The sequence below is a fragment of the Nelumbo nucifera genome, chromosome 1, assembly GCF_055504915.1.
Source record: "Nelumbo nucifera cultivar China Antique chromosome 1, China Antique-T2T, whole genome shotgun sequence".
NCBI lineage: Eukaryota > Viridiplantae > Streptophyta > Magnoliopsida > Proteales > Nelumbonaceae > Nelumbo > Nelumbo nucifera.
The window spans coordinates 186,072,874-186,091,472 of NC_142649.1; the positions used below are offsets into that span (position 1 = coordinate 186,072,874).

General features: G+C 45.2%; 1 protein-coding gene across 1 annotated transcript; it reads left to right on the plus strand.

The window, feature by feature from the left end:
* The first annotated feature begins 4,251 nt into the window (after positions 1-4,251).
* LOC104596092 (putative CoA ligase CCL9) lies at positions 4,252-7,528 on the plus strand. Its single transcript, XM_010257117.3, has 4 exons — positions 4,252-4,851; positions 5,151-6,204; positions 6,324-6,427; positions 6,960-7,528. The coding sequence occupies exons 1-4, from the start codon at positions 4,651-4,653 to the stop codon at positions 7,176-7,178; spliced, it is 1,578 nt and encodes a 525-aa protein (XP_010255419.1). The 5' UTR covers positions 4,252-4,650; the 3' UTR covers positions 7,179-7,528.
* Positions 7,529-18,599: the final 11,071 nt, after the last annotated feature.

Sequence of the window (18,599 nt, forward strand, 5' to 3'; positions counted from 1 at the left end):
AAATTTTAAATTGAACAAAATTCGAATCCATTTTTCACATATCCATTACATATGGAATCAAATTATAACCATGGTGGGCACGCTTAATGATTTTTCACACATCGAGCATTATATAGGGATTTGGCGGACCTTAGATCATGTCACGTAGCATCAACCAGATCAAATTCTGTCCACACATCACCAATTGCTTCCAACCACTACCAATGTAAAATTAGCTATAAAATGGGGCACTTCAAGGTAAGGATCCAGATGACGATTCTTGCACATTAAGGATTAAGCTCTCAACTCTTGTTTTCTGTTTGGTCCGACCCCTCTTTTAGTATTCGACTAACTTCACCGTCGGAATTTCCGCCCGCTAACACGCAGAACCTCTAATGTGTACTCTTCTTTTATTCTAAAGCTTCAAAACAGTCTGCTCAGAGCAATGGGTTCAATGGTGTCAAAGAACTACTATTTGTGTAATAAGTTGAAGCGTCAACTATGTAGCTTCATAAAACGCTATTAGATGGTAACGAGTTAACGACCAGTCAAATATCAATATGATGGTGCATGAGACTATTGTTAGACAATTTTGTATGCCCTTAGCTTCAACCAGAATGATGTACTTTATGAGTTTATTGTAAATGAATAAAGATACATATTTGATTCATGTTCCCTTGGTATGTTTCTGTGTAATACCCTTAAACTGGACACTTAATGAGACTCGTGTTAGTTTAGAATGTTCACAACCAGTGGGTCGGTCTGGGGAGACCTACCCTGACAAGGTTGACACTGTGGTGCCACCAAGTCGGTTGGGGTGGCTTGTCTCAGCTACCAGGGTGAGACCCTAGGCACATAGTGTAGGATTGATTGAATCTTTGAACTTGACCAGATTTCCAGTATTGCCCTGGACCTTGGAGATTGATGGGCAAAACTGGAAAGTTACACCCGACCCCTAGACTCGATTATGATACTGCACTAGGTATCGGATTGGGCTATCTTTGATGTACCAATCAGTGAGATCCTTAGCGGGGGTCAAAGCCTGGGTATGTTGGGACAATCCGAGAATTCATCTGAGTGGGTGATCATAGTGACATGATCAACCCCTTTGTCGGACAAAGGTAATGATTGGGGATGCACTCTCACTGATGGAAGCCAAGATTGCCGGCAACCGATTTCAATTGTTGAGATTTGTTTTTTGCAAAGTATATTTTATATGAGATATAAAAGTATATATATTATGGTTTCTAAAAGGTTTGCAAAAGGTTTTAATTCCCGGGATCCATATAAGTGGAGAGTGCAACACTGTTCCTTGCAGCCGAGGGAGAGGTCCTCTCTTGTCGGGCAGTGTATGATCATTATGGGTTGAGAGGTTAAGTGTAAGACCATTGATGATAACACTTGATGGGCTAATCTTGCATCTGCCCACAGTCCCTGGGTGTTACAAGGTGGCTTGGCCCAAGGACCACTTAGTGTAAGTGTTGGGCCCATAGAGCCCATTTGATGGGTTTCAGGGGGTACACTGTCTTCAGCAGTGCATTCGGCCAGGCCTTGTAAGCCCATTTGATGGGTTTCAGGGGGTACACTGTCTTCAGCAGTGCATTCGGCCAGGCCTTGTAACAAAGGCTGGGCTGAACCCATGTGGCTGATGTGTAGATCAATGCTTGGGTCCCACGCCATACAAGGAAGCCCAACTGGGCAGCAGTTTGGAAGGCTTTTTGAGTACATAACCTTAAATGGGCCTTAAGCCCATTTCGAACTAGGCTGATTTGATCAGTCATTTAAAGGGGGCGAATTCTGAAGTGGGTCAGCTAAAAGGATTGGGCTTAGACCCTATCCACTCAGAGAGTCCAAGATCTAAATGAGATTTAGATCTGGAAACCTCCTAATTATATTAGGAGATAGCTGATCTGATCTGCAAATGAGATAAGGATTATCCCTTATCACTAAGGGACTTCTAACCCAAATATGATTTGGATTAGCAATTCCTAATCTGATTATGAGCTGATCCCTTTGAGATTATAAAAGGGGAAGGGGGCGGCAGCCTTTTATATAATCAACAACATTATTCTCTTAAAGAAAGAGAGATTGAAAGATTTCCTGCATACTGCGAATTCTCTCCTGCTGCCACTTTCCTGCCATTGCCATTTCTTCAGTTCGATCTCCAGTTCTTGGGAGCAATCAAGATTTGATCTTGATCTCAATCTTTTGGGAAAAGATTGGTTGGAGCTGTACTCACAAGCCGTCCAGTTGATTCTTGCGAAGGGTCAAGTTCTTTTGAAGAACGTTGTTGATTCTGCTCCATCATTCACTGCGCCATCTTCAGTGGGAGCAGATTTTGGATCCTTCCTTGGGCGTGAACACCTCCATTGGGAGATAGTATTTCTCCGTATCAGGTATAATCCTCTCCCACTCCTTTTGATTCAGTTTATGGTTCAAGATTGATCATTGAAAATATGATTTTCTAAATAGAGAATACGATTCCCAGTTGAAGGGAGAGATAAATTTTTTGAAATCCGCCCCTTATTCCGCAATCTTTGGATGTCAATAGGATAGATCTCTCGTTCCTTCAACTATATCAAGCTACGGTTGCATTTCCACCTCTTGTGTATGTAAGAGGACACCAATGTTGAATTGACCGCTGCTTCAATCAATCATGTCAGAGGAAGAGGTAGCCGCCCGCCATATGTCTGTCCGTTCATGCTTGTTAAAATAACTTGGAATCGAACTCGGCTTCAGTCAGAACTCAGATGGGTATAAAACAGGATGAATCAGAACACTGAACCCCTGCCCTGCCTTTGATGAATGACGATACCGGCTTATTAGCTACCAGTTTTCTAGCCATCAATCATCATGCTAATTTTTACAATTTGTACGATTTTGTTTCTTCTTAAAAATTAAACAATTACCACATAATGGGTTTTTTACTGACGTGGCAGTTATTTTTATTTTATGAAACAAAACTATACTTGATTGGTAAAAGAATAAAAAATAAAAAGATGACTTTATTCTTCATAGGTAGGGGAAACAATGGACTCTATTCACGACTGTCGACTGAGTTGATTAAAAGTTGACACACGTCACACATCCATCCGGCTTTTGTCTGTACTCCGTAGCCAAATTAGTAGCCTTGAGAGACTCGAGCACGGACACGCCATTAGTTTAATAGTTTGTTGAGAATTAGATAGTCACAGTGTGCCATGCCAATGGTGAGAGACTGTGAGGTATCGTTAGTAGTGAATCTGATACGGTGGTAGGTCCATTTCTAAATTCCAATTGCATTTGCATTATTATATTCTTAACTTTGCTTACTTATGACCCTGATGATCATCAAGTGAGCAATGGCATGCTAATTGATTAATAATCAATTTCTTCCCCACCCCCCATGCACGCTTACCTTACTTTACTACAAGCTTAATAATTAATAAACATTCATTTTTGGCCCTTAATGCCCCCTTGTAGCCAAATTCAATTAACCAAATAAACAAACCTCCTACCCACAAAAATAATATTCGTCTTCTGGGGATTCGCGACGCTCCGTTGTTGGTCCTTGATGACCAAGCGTCCACCAGCATGTACATGACGTGGAATCTGAATATTTTGACTGTCATAATAAAATATTAATAATAATAATAATCGACTCAAGTGTGAACAAGAAGTACTCATGCCCTTTGATGCACTTCTGGGCCATTTTTTTTTTTTTTTTCTAAAAGAACCATGCATGGATCAATGTGTGCCGTCAAGGCTTGGAAATATCCATTATTTCTAAGTATAACAATATTTCCGCATCATACACATACGTGGCATGTGGAGAGATCGAGGTAATTGATCTAGAAGGTTCTCCTTCCTATCAAGATTAAACGGTGGTATTCTTTGCGCCTTTTTTTAGCCAAGATGTAAGTCATCTTTCCACGTGTCAAGTAAGTGTGGATTGATGTACAGGGTAACACATAATAGCGTAGCATAGGCAATATAGGCTAGGGTCGTCACTCGTCAGCACATACATTTTGTTCATTTTTGTTGCAAAGAACAAACCGCCTCAAGCAGTCAAGCTTAACGACATGGACTTACAAGCTACTTAGCTGACTCAGGGCGAACTCTGCCGTTTGCAGAGGAAGCCTTGGATGATAACTCACGATTTTTATTTTAGCCAGCAGTCAATAAAAAAATATTGGAGTTCACGTCATGCATTACGTCCACGTGTAAGAGGCTATCGGAAAAAGGCCGAGAGATTCATAGAAGGAGTTCCTGAGCCAGAAGTTGCCATGATATGATGGCACACTCAAAGTCTCAAACAGCTACTGACCCTCGCTGCCTGCCAGGTGGCGGAGTGACCTTCCCCAATTTCAGCCTTCCCCCGAACAACGAAGAAATCTCTCTCCCCCTTCCTCAGCTCCTATCTTCCCTTTCGCTCTCTTCTCCTTCGATCCCTCTATTTATTCCCCACCGCCGCTTCGCCAGTTCGCTCATTCCCCCAAGTATAAACCCATCCTTTCTCTCTGCACTTCTCTCACTCTCGTTTTATCGTCTTTCTATTTCCTTCTGCCTCTGTGAATATTATCAACATATTCATAGAAAACGAGAAAGAAAAAAGAAATCTCTACATATTGACGCATTTGCCAATAAATAACAAAAAAGAGGGGTAAAGACTAGAAATAGAGGGCAAAAGAAATGGAGAAAGTCACCCTTACCGGTTTATTGAAGCAAACTGCCGGAAAATTCCCTTCCCGCCGAGCTCTTTCGGTTTCCGGCAAGTACGATTTGACACATGCTCAATTGCAAGAACTCATCGATCAAGCCGCCACTCGCCTCGTTCTTTCCGGCGTCAAGCCTGGTGATATCGTCGCTCTCACCTTTCCAAACACAGCCGAGGTTCGATTTTTTCTATTCTGTTGATCTTTTCTTCGTTATTTCCCTCCGAAGCTATTCTTTTTTCTTGTTCTTCTTGTTTACAGAATTGCCCTGTCTTCCGTAATGCCTTACATCAGAAAATATTTCGGTTTATTTTTTTAATGACGAAATGTTTTTTTTCCTTATTATACTGTTTGCTTAGTCAAATAGCAAACGCTAAAATATTTGTCATGGCCTAGCTCATGGGGTTTTCTTTCTTAAAATTGAATATGACGACGGTGCCATCTATTTATTTATTAATTTGTGTATTTTGGTTGCAGTTTGTGATTATGTTATTGGCTGTAATACGAGCCCGAGCAACAGCTGCGCCACTCAACGCGGCCTACACGCCGGAGGAGTTTGAGTTTTATTTATCTGACTCGGAATCCAAGTTCCTCTTAACATCCCAAGAAGGGAATAAATCGGTTCAAGCCGCCGCTGCCAAACTCAACATCCCCCACATTACAGCCGCACTACCTCATTCCGATCAAGAGGTTACTCTCTCGTCCGACTCGAAAGCGACGGTTCCATTAAAGAAGTCGATAGATGAAATCGTCAACGAGCCGTCCGACGTAGCCCTGTTTCTCCACACCTCCGGCACCACGAGCCGACCAAAAGGAGTGCCGCTTACGCAGCTCAACCTTGCGGCCTCAGTACAGAACATCAAATCGGTGTATAACATAACCGAGTCCGACTCAACTGTCCTCGTCCTTCCGCTCTTCCACGTGCACGGTTTAATGGCCGGTTTACTGAGTTCGCTCATCGCCGGAGCTGCCGTAACTCTTCCTGCCGCTGGACGGTTCTCGGCTTCGACGTTCTGGTCTGACATGCTAGCTTACAATGCGACGTGGTACACTGCGGTGCCTACCATTCACCAGATCATCTTAGATCGACACCTTAGCAAACCGGAGCCGAAGTACCCAAAGCTGCGATTCATAAGGAGCTGTAGCGCGGCGCTGGCACCGGCTATACTGGCTCGGCTGGAGGAAGTGTTCGAGGCTCCGGTGTTGGAGGCGTACGCGATGACGGAGGCATCGCATCTAATGGCATCGAATCCGTTGCCAGAGGACGGCCCGCACAAGCCTGGGTCGGTTGGGAAGCCAATAGGGCAGGAAATGGCGATACTGGACGAGAACGGGGTAGCACAGCCGGCGCAGGTTAGTGGGGAGGTATGCATAAGGGGACCAAATGTAACTAAGGGTTACAAGAACAACCCTGAAGCCAACAAGGCAGCTTTCAGTTTCGGATGGTTTCATACCGGAGATGTCGGGTTCTTGGACTCGGACGGTTATTTGCATCTTGTTGGCCGGATTAAGGAGCTTATCAACCGTGGAGGTACTCACTCATTTTTCTACCTTATGTGTTATCTTTTTTCTTTTTTAATTTTAAATTTACTAGTTGGATTCTGATACAAATATTTGTTGTTTATATATATATATATATATATATTTCAGGGGAGAAAATATCACCAATTGAAGTGGATGCAATCCTTTTATCCCATCCGGACATTGCAAACGCGGTTGCGTTTGGAGTCCCCGACGATAAATATGGCGAAGAGGTAATTAAAGTAGTTCCTTTTTGACCTTTTCTTTTCTTGTTTTCTGGTAAAGGCGTACAGTGAGAGTCAGAGATGGGATCTGCTACTGCTACCAACCAAAACTGTCCCAACTTTTCCCTTTCTTTTATGGGATCTGTTAATCACCTTTCACCTATCTGCGGGATCCATTGCTGGATCACCAATAGAAATACATCCTTGAGCGTGGAGAGTGGAGACACAGACCGCATGTTTGGTTCACGTGGCAGCCTGTAGATTTAAGGTGCCGGTGCGTTCCTATTGTATGAGGGGGATCCAGCAAGGACTCCATATCTACCATGTTGTGGTTGTGGACACGTTACCATACCCTTAATGGAGGAAAAAAAAGAGAACTAGTATGATTATGGTTGAGCGGTCGAGCCTTTTCTGTGTATTTTTTTGGGTTGATAGGGCTGAAAAATTAAGAGGCCCTTGGCCGTGTTGGGTTTTCTTTTTTTCTTATGTGTTTCTTATAGAAATAAAATTTGATAATGATGGTCGTTTTTTTTTGGAACAGATAAACTGCGCGGTGATCCTTAGAGAAGATGCAGACATTGACGAGGAGGAAGTGCTGAGGTTTTGCAAGAAGAATCTTGCATCTTTCAAGGTGCCTAAGAAGGTTTTCGTAACCGATTCCTTCCCCAAGACTGCAAGTGGGAAGATTCAGAGGCGAATCGTAGCAGAACACTTCCTTGCTCAAATATCCACCGCCAAAGTGCCCAAGTTTGGGGCGTAGGCTAGACATACTCTTGATCAGACCTTTCTCAATCATATATAACTCTACGGTCTGTTACCGTAGACAAGTGAAGAAGAAATATTTACTAGAGTAGGTTAGCCTAGGAATGCTCTAAGGCCTTTTCGAGAAGGGGCTAGCTGGAATATCAGATGCAAATAAGGTCTCACCCTCGAGAACAAGCACTTGAGGGTCTAGCTTTGACAGAAATAGGAAAGGTGCTAGGCTAGGTCTGAAATGAATTTATTTGTTTATTATCATGATTATTATTTTTTGAGATCACGGTGGTGTATACGGTTGTGTTGTGTTAAATCTATCATTCAAATGTATTAATTAACATTGATGTTGCGCAATGCGGTTGTTCCCAGCTGGAGGTGATCTGGGATTCGGTGGTTTGCAAAAGGAGTCAAGAACGCGGGGGTGCTTATTCGGCGATGTTGATATGATGTTTAAATCAGTAATGGATTGCGAGCTGATATTACGTGTATTTTTCATCCCGGGGATGGAGTTTTTATACAGTGGAGTTTTTGCGGGTTTTGTGGAGTGGTTCTCACGTCTTCGTTAAGATGAGGTTTGTTTTCGCGTTAATTGGGGATAACGCTGTCAGTTGATAAGATTTAGTGCCTTGGGATCGTGGTGGTCTTGATGCGATCGTGCCTTAAGGTGAACTTATTCCGATGTGGATTTGCCCCGAGGTGGTTCGGTTATCCGAGCTCGATCTATTGTAAACTTGGTGTGTCGGATTGAGCTGTTATCTTGTTGGTTAGGTGGTGTCCACGTGTTTTCCTATTATTAGGTCAGGCCAAATCATCCTACATCAATTGCCCCCACTCCCCGAGCCAAGGGTCTTGACCCGGTGCGGGAAGTTCATGACAAGCCAAGTGGATTTGGTCCGAAGTCTGAGCAACTAGTCAGATGAATCACGGATCGGACTTGTTTGAGCACCCAACTCAACCAGGAAAACCCAGGTCGCGTTTGGCCTACGAGTGGACATCATATGATTTATAAATTCCGCAGATGTCAAAAAATGCGTTAAACCGATTTTATCCTCTGGGGTCGCACAATTGATTTTCCTAAGAGCCGTTGGATTGTTTTGATCTTTAACCGTTTGTTCTCGGACATAGCGGCTATAAATAGGGGGTCTGTGACTCATTTTTCTCGCCACAAATTCTGCGATTGAGCTCTCCCGAGGTCACGTCGAAGTCTTTCAGCTCACTCTTCTTTTTGTTTTCCGAGGTAGTCCTTTTTGGTGAGTTTGTGTTTTCCTATTCTTCTTTTGTTTTTTAATCATGTCTAGTTCTAGCATAGATAGGCTTTTAAGTAGTTCTAGTGAGGTTGAGGGTGCCGTGGTGCAACCCACGGCCCCTGTTGGGGAGGCTAGCTCGTCGTTGGGTGACTCACCTTTTCAATCTTTAGAGGAAACTTTTGTTCCCGAAGTTGAGCCATCTCGGCTCGGGGAGACCAAGGTTCGGGAAGAGGGTCCGTCCTCTAGAACGGAGACCCCGTCTTCTTCCCGGGTTTGGGATCCAGATGACTTCGATACTTCTACCCTGACTTCGGATAGGCTAATGTACCTAGTAGCTTGCTATCATCTTCCCGATAGCTTGGTCTTTAGTCTTCCCTTAGGTCAATATCCTTGGTTTCATGATCACCATGAGCTTACGGTCTTGGAGGAGCAGCTCGCGGCCGGGCTGTGCTTCCCACTTCACCCTTTCATTATAGAGGTAATTAAGTTTTTTAACATTACCATCGGCCAACTACACCCGAACTCTATTCGGAATATAGTTGGTACTATCTCTTTGTTCCACATATACAACCGACCTTTGTCCCTAGACACCTTCAGCTTGATTTGTGCGATCAAGCGAAACTCTACTTGTTTGCGCGGGGACGTCAGACAAAGCTATTATATCTCACCTTGCCCTGGGTTCAAAATCCTGTTCGGCTGCTTGAACAAGGTTCCAGCCTGGAAAAGGAGGTATTTCATTGTCCGAAATCCTGAAGGGTGGTCTTTTCCAACTCACTAGAGGGTAGTTATCAAGGATCCCGGGGTGAGCTTGGATGCAGAAACTAGGGCAGTCATCAACTCATGGAGGGACCTCGGCCTTGAGATGAAAGATTTCTTGGCCAAGGAGAAGCTTGTGCGAGCTGGTCTGAGCCCTCCTGGTAGGTTTCCACCTTGGTTTTTTATTGTAAAGTTCTTTTTAGCTCGCGGCTAACCTTTTTCTCTTGTAGTTATGCCGGAGGTTGGTGCCGAGAACATTCTCAAGAGCTCTCAGAGAGGGAAGAAGAGGAAGGCTTCGAAGAAGCTTCGCCGGGAGGCCGGTCCTTCAGCCCCTGCCCCAACCGAGGTCTTGGCCGTGGAGCCGATCTCTACCAAGCTCCCCGAGGAGGAGGTTCGTCCTCAATCCTCCGTAGTGGACCTGGATGATGACTAGGAGGAGGATGCTCAGCCTCATGAACCGGGGAGCACTTCTGTACCCGAGCAGGAAAGCGTCCAACCTCGCAGGCCGGAAAGCACTTCTGCATCGAGGCCCAAGCCCTCCAAGCAGAGCATAATGACTCTTCAGCTCAGTATGCGCAAGAGCAAGGACGTCGTCTTTCCTGACGAGGTTGCGGAGTGGGCTGACATGTCTACAGCCATGCTCAGAGCCCGAGCTGCCGGTTATTGCATGGTGGTAAGTATCTTACTTTACATTTTATTTCTTTGTCAATTTCAAATGTACTTACTTCGGTTTTATTTGCCAGGTGAACTTCACCATTCATTTGTTGATGTGCCAGTCCGAGATCCGTCTGAAGCGGGCTCTGGATATCGAGGAAAAGGCACGACAGCTTCATTGCGAATTGGACCTAGCTCGGGGTGAGATACTTCAGGCCAAGAATGGAGCACGAAGTCAGCAGGAGCAGATCTTGGCCATGATTGAGGAGAAGGAGAAGCATCAGGAACTAATCTCCGCACTAACCGAGGAGAAAATGAAGCAACAGGATCTGATCTCGACGCTGACTGAGGAGAAGGTGAAGCTTCAACGAGAGAACGCTATCCAAGAGGTGCGAGCTGAAGAAAGAAGCCATGCTATCAAACGCTTCAAGGAATCCTCGGAGTTCCATGATCTCTAGGTCGAGTATGGGTTGAGCTCCTATCATTCCAGTTTCAAGTTGTGCAGATACTTAGTGTGGCAGAAGTTCCCCCATCTTGATTCTGGAGTCATCACTATGTTAGGCCTTACCCCCGAGGTGGTGAAGGTGGCGAACGAAGAGTCCAACTCATCCGAGGAAGAAAGCGTCGATGAAGCCGAAGAGGCGGGCCCCTCGGGTCAAGAGGACGTGGAAGAGCACATGGAGATTGACCCAGCTAACAGTCATCACGAGTGATTCTGGCTTTTTCTTGTTTTCGTGTTTTGAATGTACACCCCGAACCCACCGAGCTCAGGTTACAATGAAATCTCTGTACTCACACTTTTTCCTTAATGAAATACAAACATTTTTGTGCAATCCTTGTGCAAAAATACTCTAAGTGTGAGTGACTCCTGATATGGGGAATGAATGTATAGGTTACCCGAATTGTCGAGCTACCGAGCTGGACAACAAGTAAAGCTAACCAAAGTAAAAATTTATCTAAGTGTTTGTTACCTCGAACTGTCTACTTGGACTATTAGTAGGGGCAACTTTACGTAATGAACGCCGAGGTGGGTGACATTGCAGGGTATATACCTGACCTATCCTCACACGGGCTATTCATTTAAATGTCGGTTGTCCCTAACGGGCCCAACCTGTTGATATATGCCGAAGTGGGCTAGACATCATAGGGCTCACGCCCGAGCTCTCTACACTTTAGGCATTAGAAGTACTTTGCCTATGCCGAAGAGGTAACTAGGACTTGTATGCCCATGCTGAGGAGGTGACTGGGACTTGTATGCCCATGCTGAAGAGGCGACTGGGACTAGTTCGCCCAAGCCGAAGAGGCGACTGGGACTTATATGATGCCGAGGTCTTTTATCATCTCGACAATTTTAGTCCTTGGACCTGTCACGCTCGAGGTACCTGTCTTCGATGATCACAGGTAGTATCACCTTAAATTGCTGACGTTTCACGCTCGAGGTACCTGTCTTCCATCTAAGGTTTCGAACTCGTACGTACCTTCCCCGAGTACCCGCTTTACTCGGTAGGGACCTTCCCAGTTTGGTCCGAGCTTACCGACACCGAGCTCAGGCACCATAACTTTCCGGAGGACTAGGTCTCTGAAATGGAAGTGCCGCTTCTTGACCCGGGCGTTATAATACTGAGCCACTCTTTGCTGGTAAGCTGCGGTCTGAATATATGCGAGGTCCCGTACTTCTTCCACCAGGTCGAGGTTGGTACGAAGCTCATCATCGTTTGCCTCTTCGCCATATGCCTCCAGGCGTAATGTAGGCACCTCGATCTCGGCTGGGATTACCGCTTACGTGCCATAGGTGAGGTTGAAGGGGGTTTCACCTGTGGCGGTCTTCACGGTAGTTCGGTAGGCTCATAATACACTGGGCAGCTCGTCTACCCATAGTCCCTTAGATCGGGCTAAGCGGGCTTTTAGTCCACGGAGTATAGCTCTGTTCGTGACTTCCGCCTGCCCGTTTGCTTGGGGGTGTGCCACCGAAGTGAAACTCTGTTGTATCCCCATCTCGGCACACCAATTTTGAAACTTGATATCCTCGAACTGCTTACTGTTGTCAGAGATGAGCACCCGAGGTAGCCCGAAGCAGCATACTATACTTCTCCAAAAGAAGTTTTGTACACTTCGTGCTGTGATTGTCGCTAGGGGTTCCACCTCCACTCACTTTATGAAGTAATCCACTACTACCACCAAGAATCTCCTCTGTCCTATCGCTGGTGGGAATGGTCCAAGAATGTTGATTCCCCACTGTGCGAAGGGCCATGGGCTAGTGAGGTACTTCAGGTCGACGGCAGGTTGGTGGTGGATGTTGGCGTGCCTTTGGCATTTATTGCACTTCTTAACAAGATCGAATGCATCTACCTTCATCGTGGGCCAGTAGTACCCCTGTCGTAGCACTTTCTGGGCGAGGGCCCTACTCTCCAAGTGTCCGCCACACAGGCTTTCATGAGTGTCGCGGAGAACGAGCTCAGCCTCTAAGGGTCACAAGCAGCACAAGTAGGGGAGTGTGTAGGATCTTCAATACAACCATTCGTCTATCATGACGTACTTGGCTGCCTATCGCTCTACCCTTCTGGCCACATTGCGATCTGCTGGGAGGGTTTCGTGAAGTAGGTAACTCGCGAGTGGGTCAATCCAGCTCGACTCTACTTGTGCAACAGGAGCGACCTCTTCTGCCCCCCCGAGAATGTTGGGCCGAGATAGGTTCTCTATGTACATGGTCCTCATGGTGTTGTTGCTCATGCTGGCTAACTGGGACAAGGCATCGGCCTCAGTATTCTCGGACCTTGGTATCTTCTTGATGAAGTACGATTGGAAGCTGCGTAGAACTTCCCTGACCTTGGCCAGATAAGCAAGGGTACTGAATCCCGCGCGCGTCGTCTTCCGTGAAGAATATGGGATCTTCGAGCCTTGGCCACTTCGGAGGGTTCTGTTCTTCTCTTTCTAGTTCACGAGCTGAGGTCTTCGCCGCTGCTAAGGTGCAGCCCACGACAATAGACCCGCCAGTAATCATGTTGATTACCCCGCGGATCGGTCTCTCTTTGGGCAGTTGTCTCTGTGGCTGCTCACTCTGTATGTTGCTGGACTCAGGAGCATCTCTCCTTTGCTCCCCCTGCCGATCTGTCTGATTTTTATTGTCTTTTTGTACAAAGTTTTTCTAGTATCCACGACGGATGAGTTCTTCAATCTCGTCGCGGAGGTTTCTACAAATTTCAGTATTGTGATCATGATCTCTATAAAAATGACAATATACATTTTTATTTCTGGTATTAGGATCCCCTCTCAACCGAGGTGGCCACTTCACATATGAGGCATCCTTGATCGCCATGAGAATCTCTCCTCGCTTTTCGCATTGAGGGGCATGTAGTTCATCCTTTCAACCGGAGGAGTTCGGGAATGCTGATCTGACTTGTTCCCTCCCCTGGTTGGTTCGTCCTTTCTTCGCTTGTTGTCCCCGTTGGTCAAGGTGTCGCCATCTCGTTTCCACTTCTCTTCTGAATTCTCATTTTTCTAGTTCATCTCTTCTTCTGTCCCAATGAACTGGTCAGCAAGCTTGAGGAACTCGGTGATGTCCTTGGGTTTGTTGGCTACCACGTGCCACTTAAACTCTCTGTGAGTGATGCCTCTCTTCGCTACCGTGAGCCTTACAGTGGGATCCAGGTCAGAAATTTGTAGACAGGAGTCGTTGAAGCGTTTGATGTAACTTCGAATCGACTCTCCTTCCCTTTGGACTATGCTGAGGAGGCTTTCCTATGACCTCGGACACTTTTTTCTGGTGATGAAGTGCGAGGTGAACATTTGCACGAACTGCGCCCAACTCTTGATTGTCCCGGGTGCGAGGTTCCTGTACCACATGTGAACCACTCCTTTGAAGGTTGTCAAGAAAACGCACATGCAAGATTCACCAGCCCCAGCTAGGTGCATCTAGGACTAGAAGGAATCCACATGATCATTCGGGTCGAACGACCCGTCATACTTGTCTAGTGGAGGTACCTTGAAGTCCTTCTGCATCGGTGTAGTAGGAGCTTGGAGGACCAGGGAGATGGCATAGAGAGGGGGGGAGCGGTCTTCACAGTTCCTGAGCTCGCTTCTTCTTTGCCTTTAGGTTGTTCGGGCTAACTTGGTCCAGCGAGCTGGCTTGGAACTGTAGCTCGGCGAGCCTTATGACGCCACTTCCGCTGCTTCTTGACTGGTTCACCATTTGTGCTGCTAACTTCAGTATCGTCGGGCACTGTTCTGGCATGGAGTTGCTCGTACCGCTGACGCTGGTTGCTGTGGACAGAGGGGCTTTGTCTAGAGTCCGCGGCCAGAACCCTGAACCGGTTCCCTGCGAGCAAACCTTCAAGTTGTGAAGGCCGAAGTGAAACAGCTCTGGCGGGCTGAGTATCTCCCGACCTATTCACTTACTGCGAGGCTGGAGGAGTGACTTGCCTTTCCCTCCTGCCGCGCTGGGAGGTCTCTCCCTGGCGAGGAGGGCGATTGTTCTGACGGTGAGACTTGTTCTGCTGTGCCGCCGGATGCCGAGGTGGAATTGGTTGTGGATTTTACTGTAGTGGTGGGAACTACTACTGGTAGAAGTGATGCAGGACCTGCTGCTGGTACTACTAGAACTGTTGGACCTGTTGCATTTGGACTTGAATAGCCCACACACAGTGTACCAGGTCGTCGAGCTGATTCTGCCCAACTGTAGGGGGAATTATAAAGGGTTCAACAAAGGTTGCACCCACCATAGGAGGGAGTGGGGCATTCACCGGTGCTATGACCCGAGGCACGTTCAGTGTTGGAATCCCATCTGCAGAGAGAGGCACAGTGAACTGTCCAATACACACGGAAGGGACCTGAGGTTGCTCTACGGAGACGTTCATGTTAGTGTTCTGTCCGGCGTTACTGGAGGATGCCATGGATGCTTTTTGAGGAAATAGGCTTCTTGTACCTATTCCCACAGATGGCGCCAAATGATGTTGCGCAATCCGGATGCTCCTAGCTGGAGTTGATCTGGCTCCCAGTAGACGATGGACTCAGTGATTTGCTAAAGGTGAATCAGAGAAACCGAGGGTGCTTACCCGACGAGGTCGCTCCGATGCTTAAGTCAGTAATGGGTTGCGAGCTGATAGTAGCTCAGAAAGCAAGAGAGCTGGTGAGCAAAGATTACGCGTACCTTTCACCCCCGGGGGGGGGGGGGGGTGGGTGGAGCCTTTATATAGTGGAGTCCTCACGGGTTTTGCGGAGTGGTTCCGGGATCCTCGTTACGATGAGGTCCGTTTCCGCGTTAATTGGGGATAACGCTGCCAGCTGATAAGATTTATCACTACCGTCCGAACCGGACGGGGGAGATAGTGCTAGCTGTTACAAGGCGTGATCCCATAGCTGTTATCCGAGGTAGTGCCCTTTGGATTTGACCTGGTACAAATGCCGAAGTGCCTTGGGACCGAGGTGGTCCTGATACGATTGTGCCCCGGGGTGAACTTGTCCCGAGGTGGACTTGCCCCGAAGTGGTTCAGTTATCCGAGCTCGATCCGTTGCAGACTTGGTGTATCTGATTGAACTGTCATCCTACTAATTAGGTCGTATCCACGTATCCCCCTGTTACTAGGTCGGGCCAAATCACCCTACATCAAACATGATTAAAATTTTTATGAAGCTTTTACTCCGTTAACATGTATTAACATGATTACTATTAGAGTGCCAAGTTTAAAATTCTCTAACGACGAGGGTAGTGGGATCAGAAGAGGGTTATTGCAATGACCACCTAAACCTTTTCGAATTTTTTTAAGCCAAAAAGCATATTTTATTCATTTAAAAAATTGATGAAAACATAATAAATTTCTGTTGAGTTTAAATCTCTCTCATTTCCCTTCAAATAAATTTTTCTTATTTTTCTTTTTTTATTTCCAAAGGAGTGTTGTTGTGTTGCCTTGAACGATGCACCAATCCTTTGAATCCAGTACCAACGGGTATCATCCCCCTACAACAATGTTCTCTTTCAGGCCTTTCAACCAATCGATACGACTTCATATAGCGGCTTTTGCTTGGAAACTCGCTTTTGGATATGAAACTTTGAGTATTCAGAGTGGCCTTTCTTATTTTCAATAAGACTGTTCGGTAAGAAATCTCTTCTTTCAAAACTCACCCCGTTCGCAACAATTCAATCAGTTTCCCGGGCAAATAAAAATTAGACATTCCATCTTCTGAAACCACAATTTTTTATGTTATTTGACGTACCATAATTTCTATATACCTATTATGGATCTGTGTACAACTCCAATCCACTATAAACAGCGAGAGAAATGACAAAAGAGGTTCTCAAAAGAGACTATAAAGAGCCTGTAATAGTATGATTGGAATAGATCCATAAAAGATGGTAGGGCCTCAAACTTTACAACCGCTATCAGATGCTGTAATTACCTTCCTAACTGCATCTGCTGGAGAACTGCAAAGAGAATTGACCATGAATTACATCTGTCGGAGAACCACGAATGAACTTAACTATTAACGCTTACAGAAAGGAACCAGATGGGAAAGTAACCCCCTCATTAAAACGCTTGTAGAAAAGAAAAAAGAAAGCACAAAAAGAGGCGAATAATGAAGAGAACCAGATGGGAAAGGCAAAGAAAATAAATGGGAAGAAGAACAATGGGAAATAAAACAGTGAGAAGAATGGAGAGAAACAGATGAGAGGCGGGAAGAAAAGAAATAACATGGATAGAAAGAAAAAAAAAAAACCAAGAACAAAAAAAGAGAGGATAATGGAAATGGGGACTCCCAGAAGGGAGCCACGCCAAAAGAAATTTCTAAGATGGAACGCGGACAACGAATAGAAAGATTGAGAAAACTTCAAGAAACTCGAGAGAAAAACTCTCTCACAACAGAGAGAGAGAAAAAACATTTCGACACCAGTTGTAATTAAACCTTTCCGATTTCCGGGCTTATCATCGTTAGCTACACAAATTAGCAAATAAGCAAGAGTACAAATTCAACACACGATTAAACACTAACCTAATCGACTACTACCTCAACCTCGCCTCTTGCCGCCCACCACCACCATCACAATCAAAAAGTAAAATTTAGACAACCAAATTAGGGGATTATCAAGTACTTCCTTGTCAACGATAACCTCCATATTAGCGGACGAATCACATGATCGGTTAGCATGACAAAAAAATCAAAATCTGCCATTTCAAAGGTGTTGTGTAACAAAAAAAGAAACATTCCACAGGGTAAGATCCATCACTTTATAATTGCTCACTCACTCCCAATAATCACTTTCTTTTTTATCCCTTCATGGGGCTACACAACAGGGGTAGCCCATCCCCTTTTCCCTTAACCCCCCAACCCCTGTTAGCAGCGGGATTTGATCCCAAGTCTCTACTCCGATTCCGACGAGTCAGAGAACCTACCAATAATCACTTTCTTAGCTCCCAACTTTTTTGGTCCATGAGCTATTGTACTACATGAAATCGTAGTATATGTTTGGCATCGATGCCTAGTTGTAGGCTGATGTGTAGTTTGGAGTATTGTTTTTTTAGAAAACAGTGCCTTTATTTTTGTTTGGAATTGTTGCTGCTAGATAGGATGTTTTCTGTGGCAACAATATTTTCTGTTTGGAACCATTGCTCTAGGAAATGTTTTCAGCATTGGTACTCATTATCTAGTGCCACATCACTACCCTATTGGCAGGAATAAGTTGCAGTTCCAAGAAACGTCAAATTTGGCGTTGCTCCAAGCCATGGCTTCCCAATTTCCGAGGCATGGCTTGGAGCACTATTTTTTATGAAAAAATGGTTCCAAACAAATGCCCGTTTCCTGGAACACCATTTTTCCGATGTGGTGCTGATGTGGCATCGTTGCTCCAAGAAATAGCAACGATAATAAACAGCTCCATAATTGGTTATATGGCATGAAGCTAAATTTGTATAGGGGTAAATTTCTTAATAATGCAAAGAAGTTGTATCTCTTGTGTATGTCGACCAAGGAGTTTGATGTACAGTATATATACATAAAGAAATAAAATAATAAGGGAAACAAAGAAAAGAATAGGTGGTTGCCCATATACAATATTTCTTAAATGGTTTACTTCTCATTTTAGTTATTTCTAAACTTGAGTGAGAACCTCCATTTGTAACTTGCGCTTGCACTCTTGTAGAGTTACCATTGTACAGTTTTCCTTTGTTACATTAGCTAGCCCATAGCTTTCCTTAATACGCCCCTAAAGCAAAACTGGGTTGGAAGCACATGAAGCTTGGATTGTAGAAAGTCAAATCGAACTGGGGAAAGAGGTTTGGTAAACACATCAGCTAATTGATTATTAATAGGGATATATCAAACCACCATATTTTTGTGAAGAATATGATCGCATAGAAAATAAAAATCCACTTCAATGTGTTTCGTACGAGCATGAAAAACTGGATACGCGGCCAGATATGTAGTAGCAATGTTATCACAGTAGAGAACAGGTGGAAAGAACTGATGAACTCCCAAATCCCGTAAGAGAGGCTGAAGCCATAACACTTCAATTGTGGTATTAGCTAAGGAACGAAACTCAGCTTCAATGCTGGAACGAGCAATGGTGGGCTATTTCTTAGCACTCTAGGAGATCAAATGAGAACCAAGGAATATACCACAGCCACCAGTAGAATGGCGGTCATCAGGGCAGCCGACCCAGTCAACATCCAAAAATGCTACTAAAGGTCTAGGAGAATTATTAGAAAGAAGAGCCCAAAGTAGAAAAGCATTGTGAACATCCAACTGTTTGATGTCCCACCTGTGTGACGTGGCCAGAG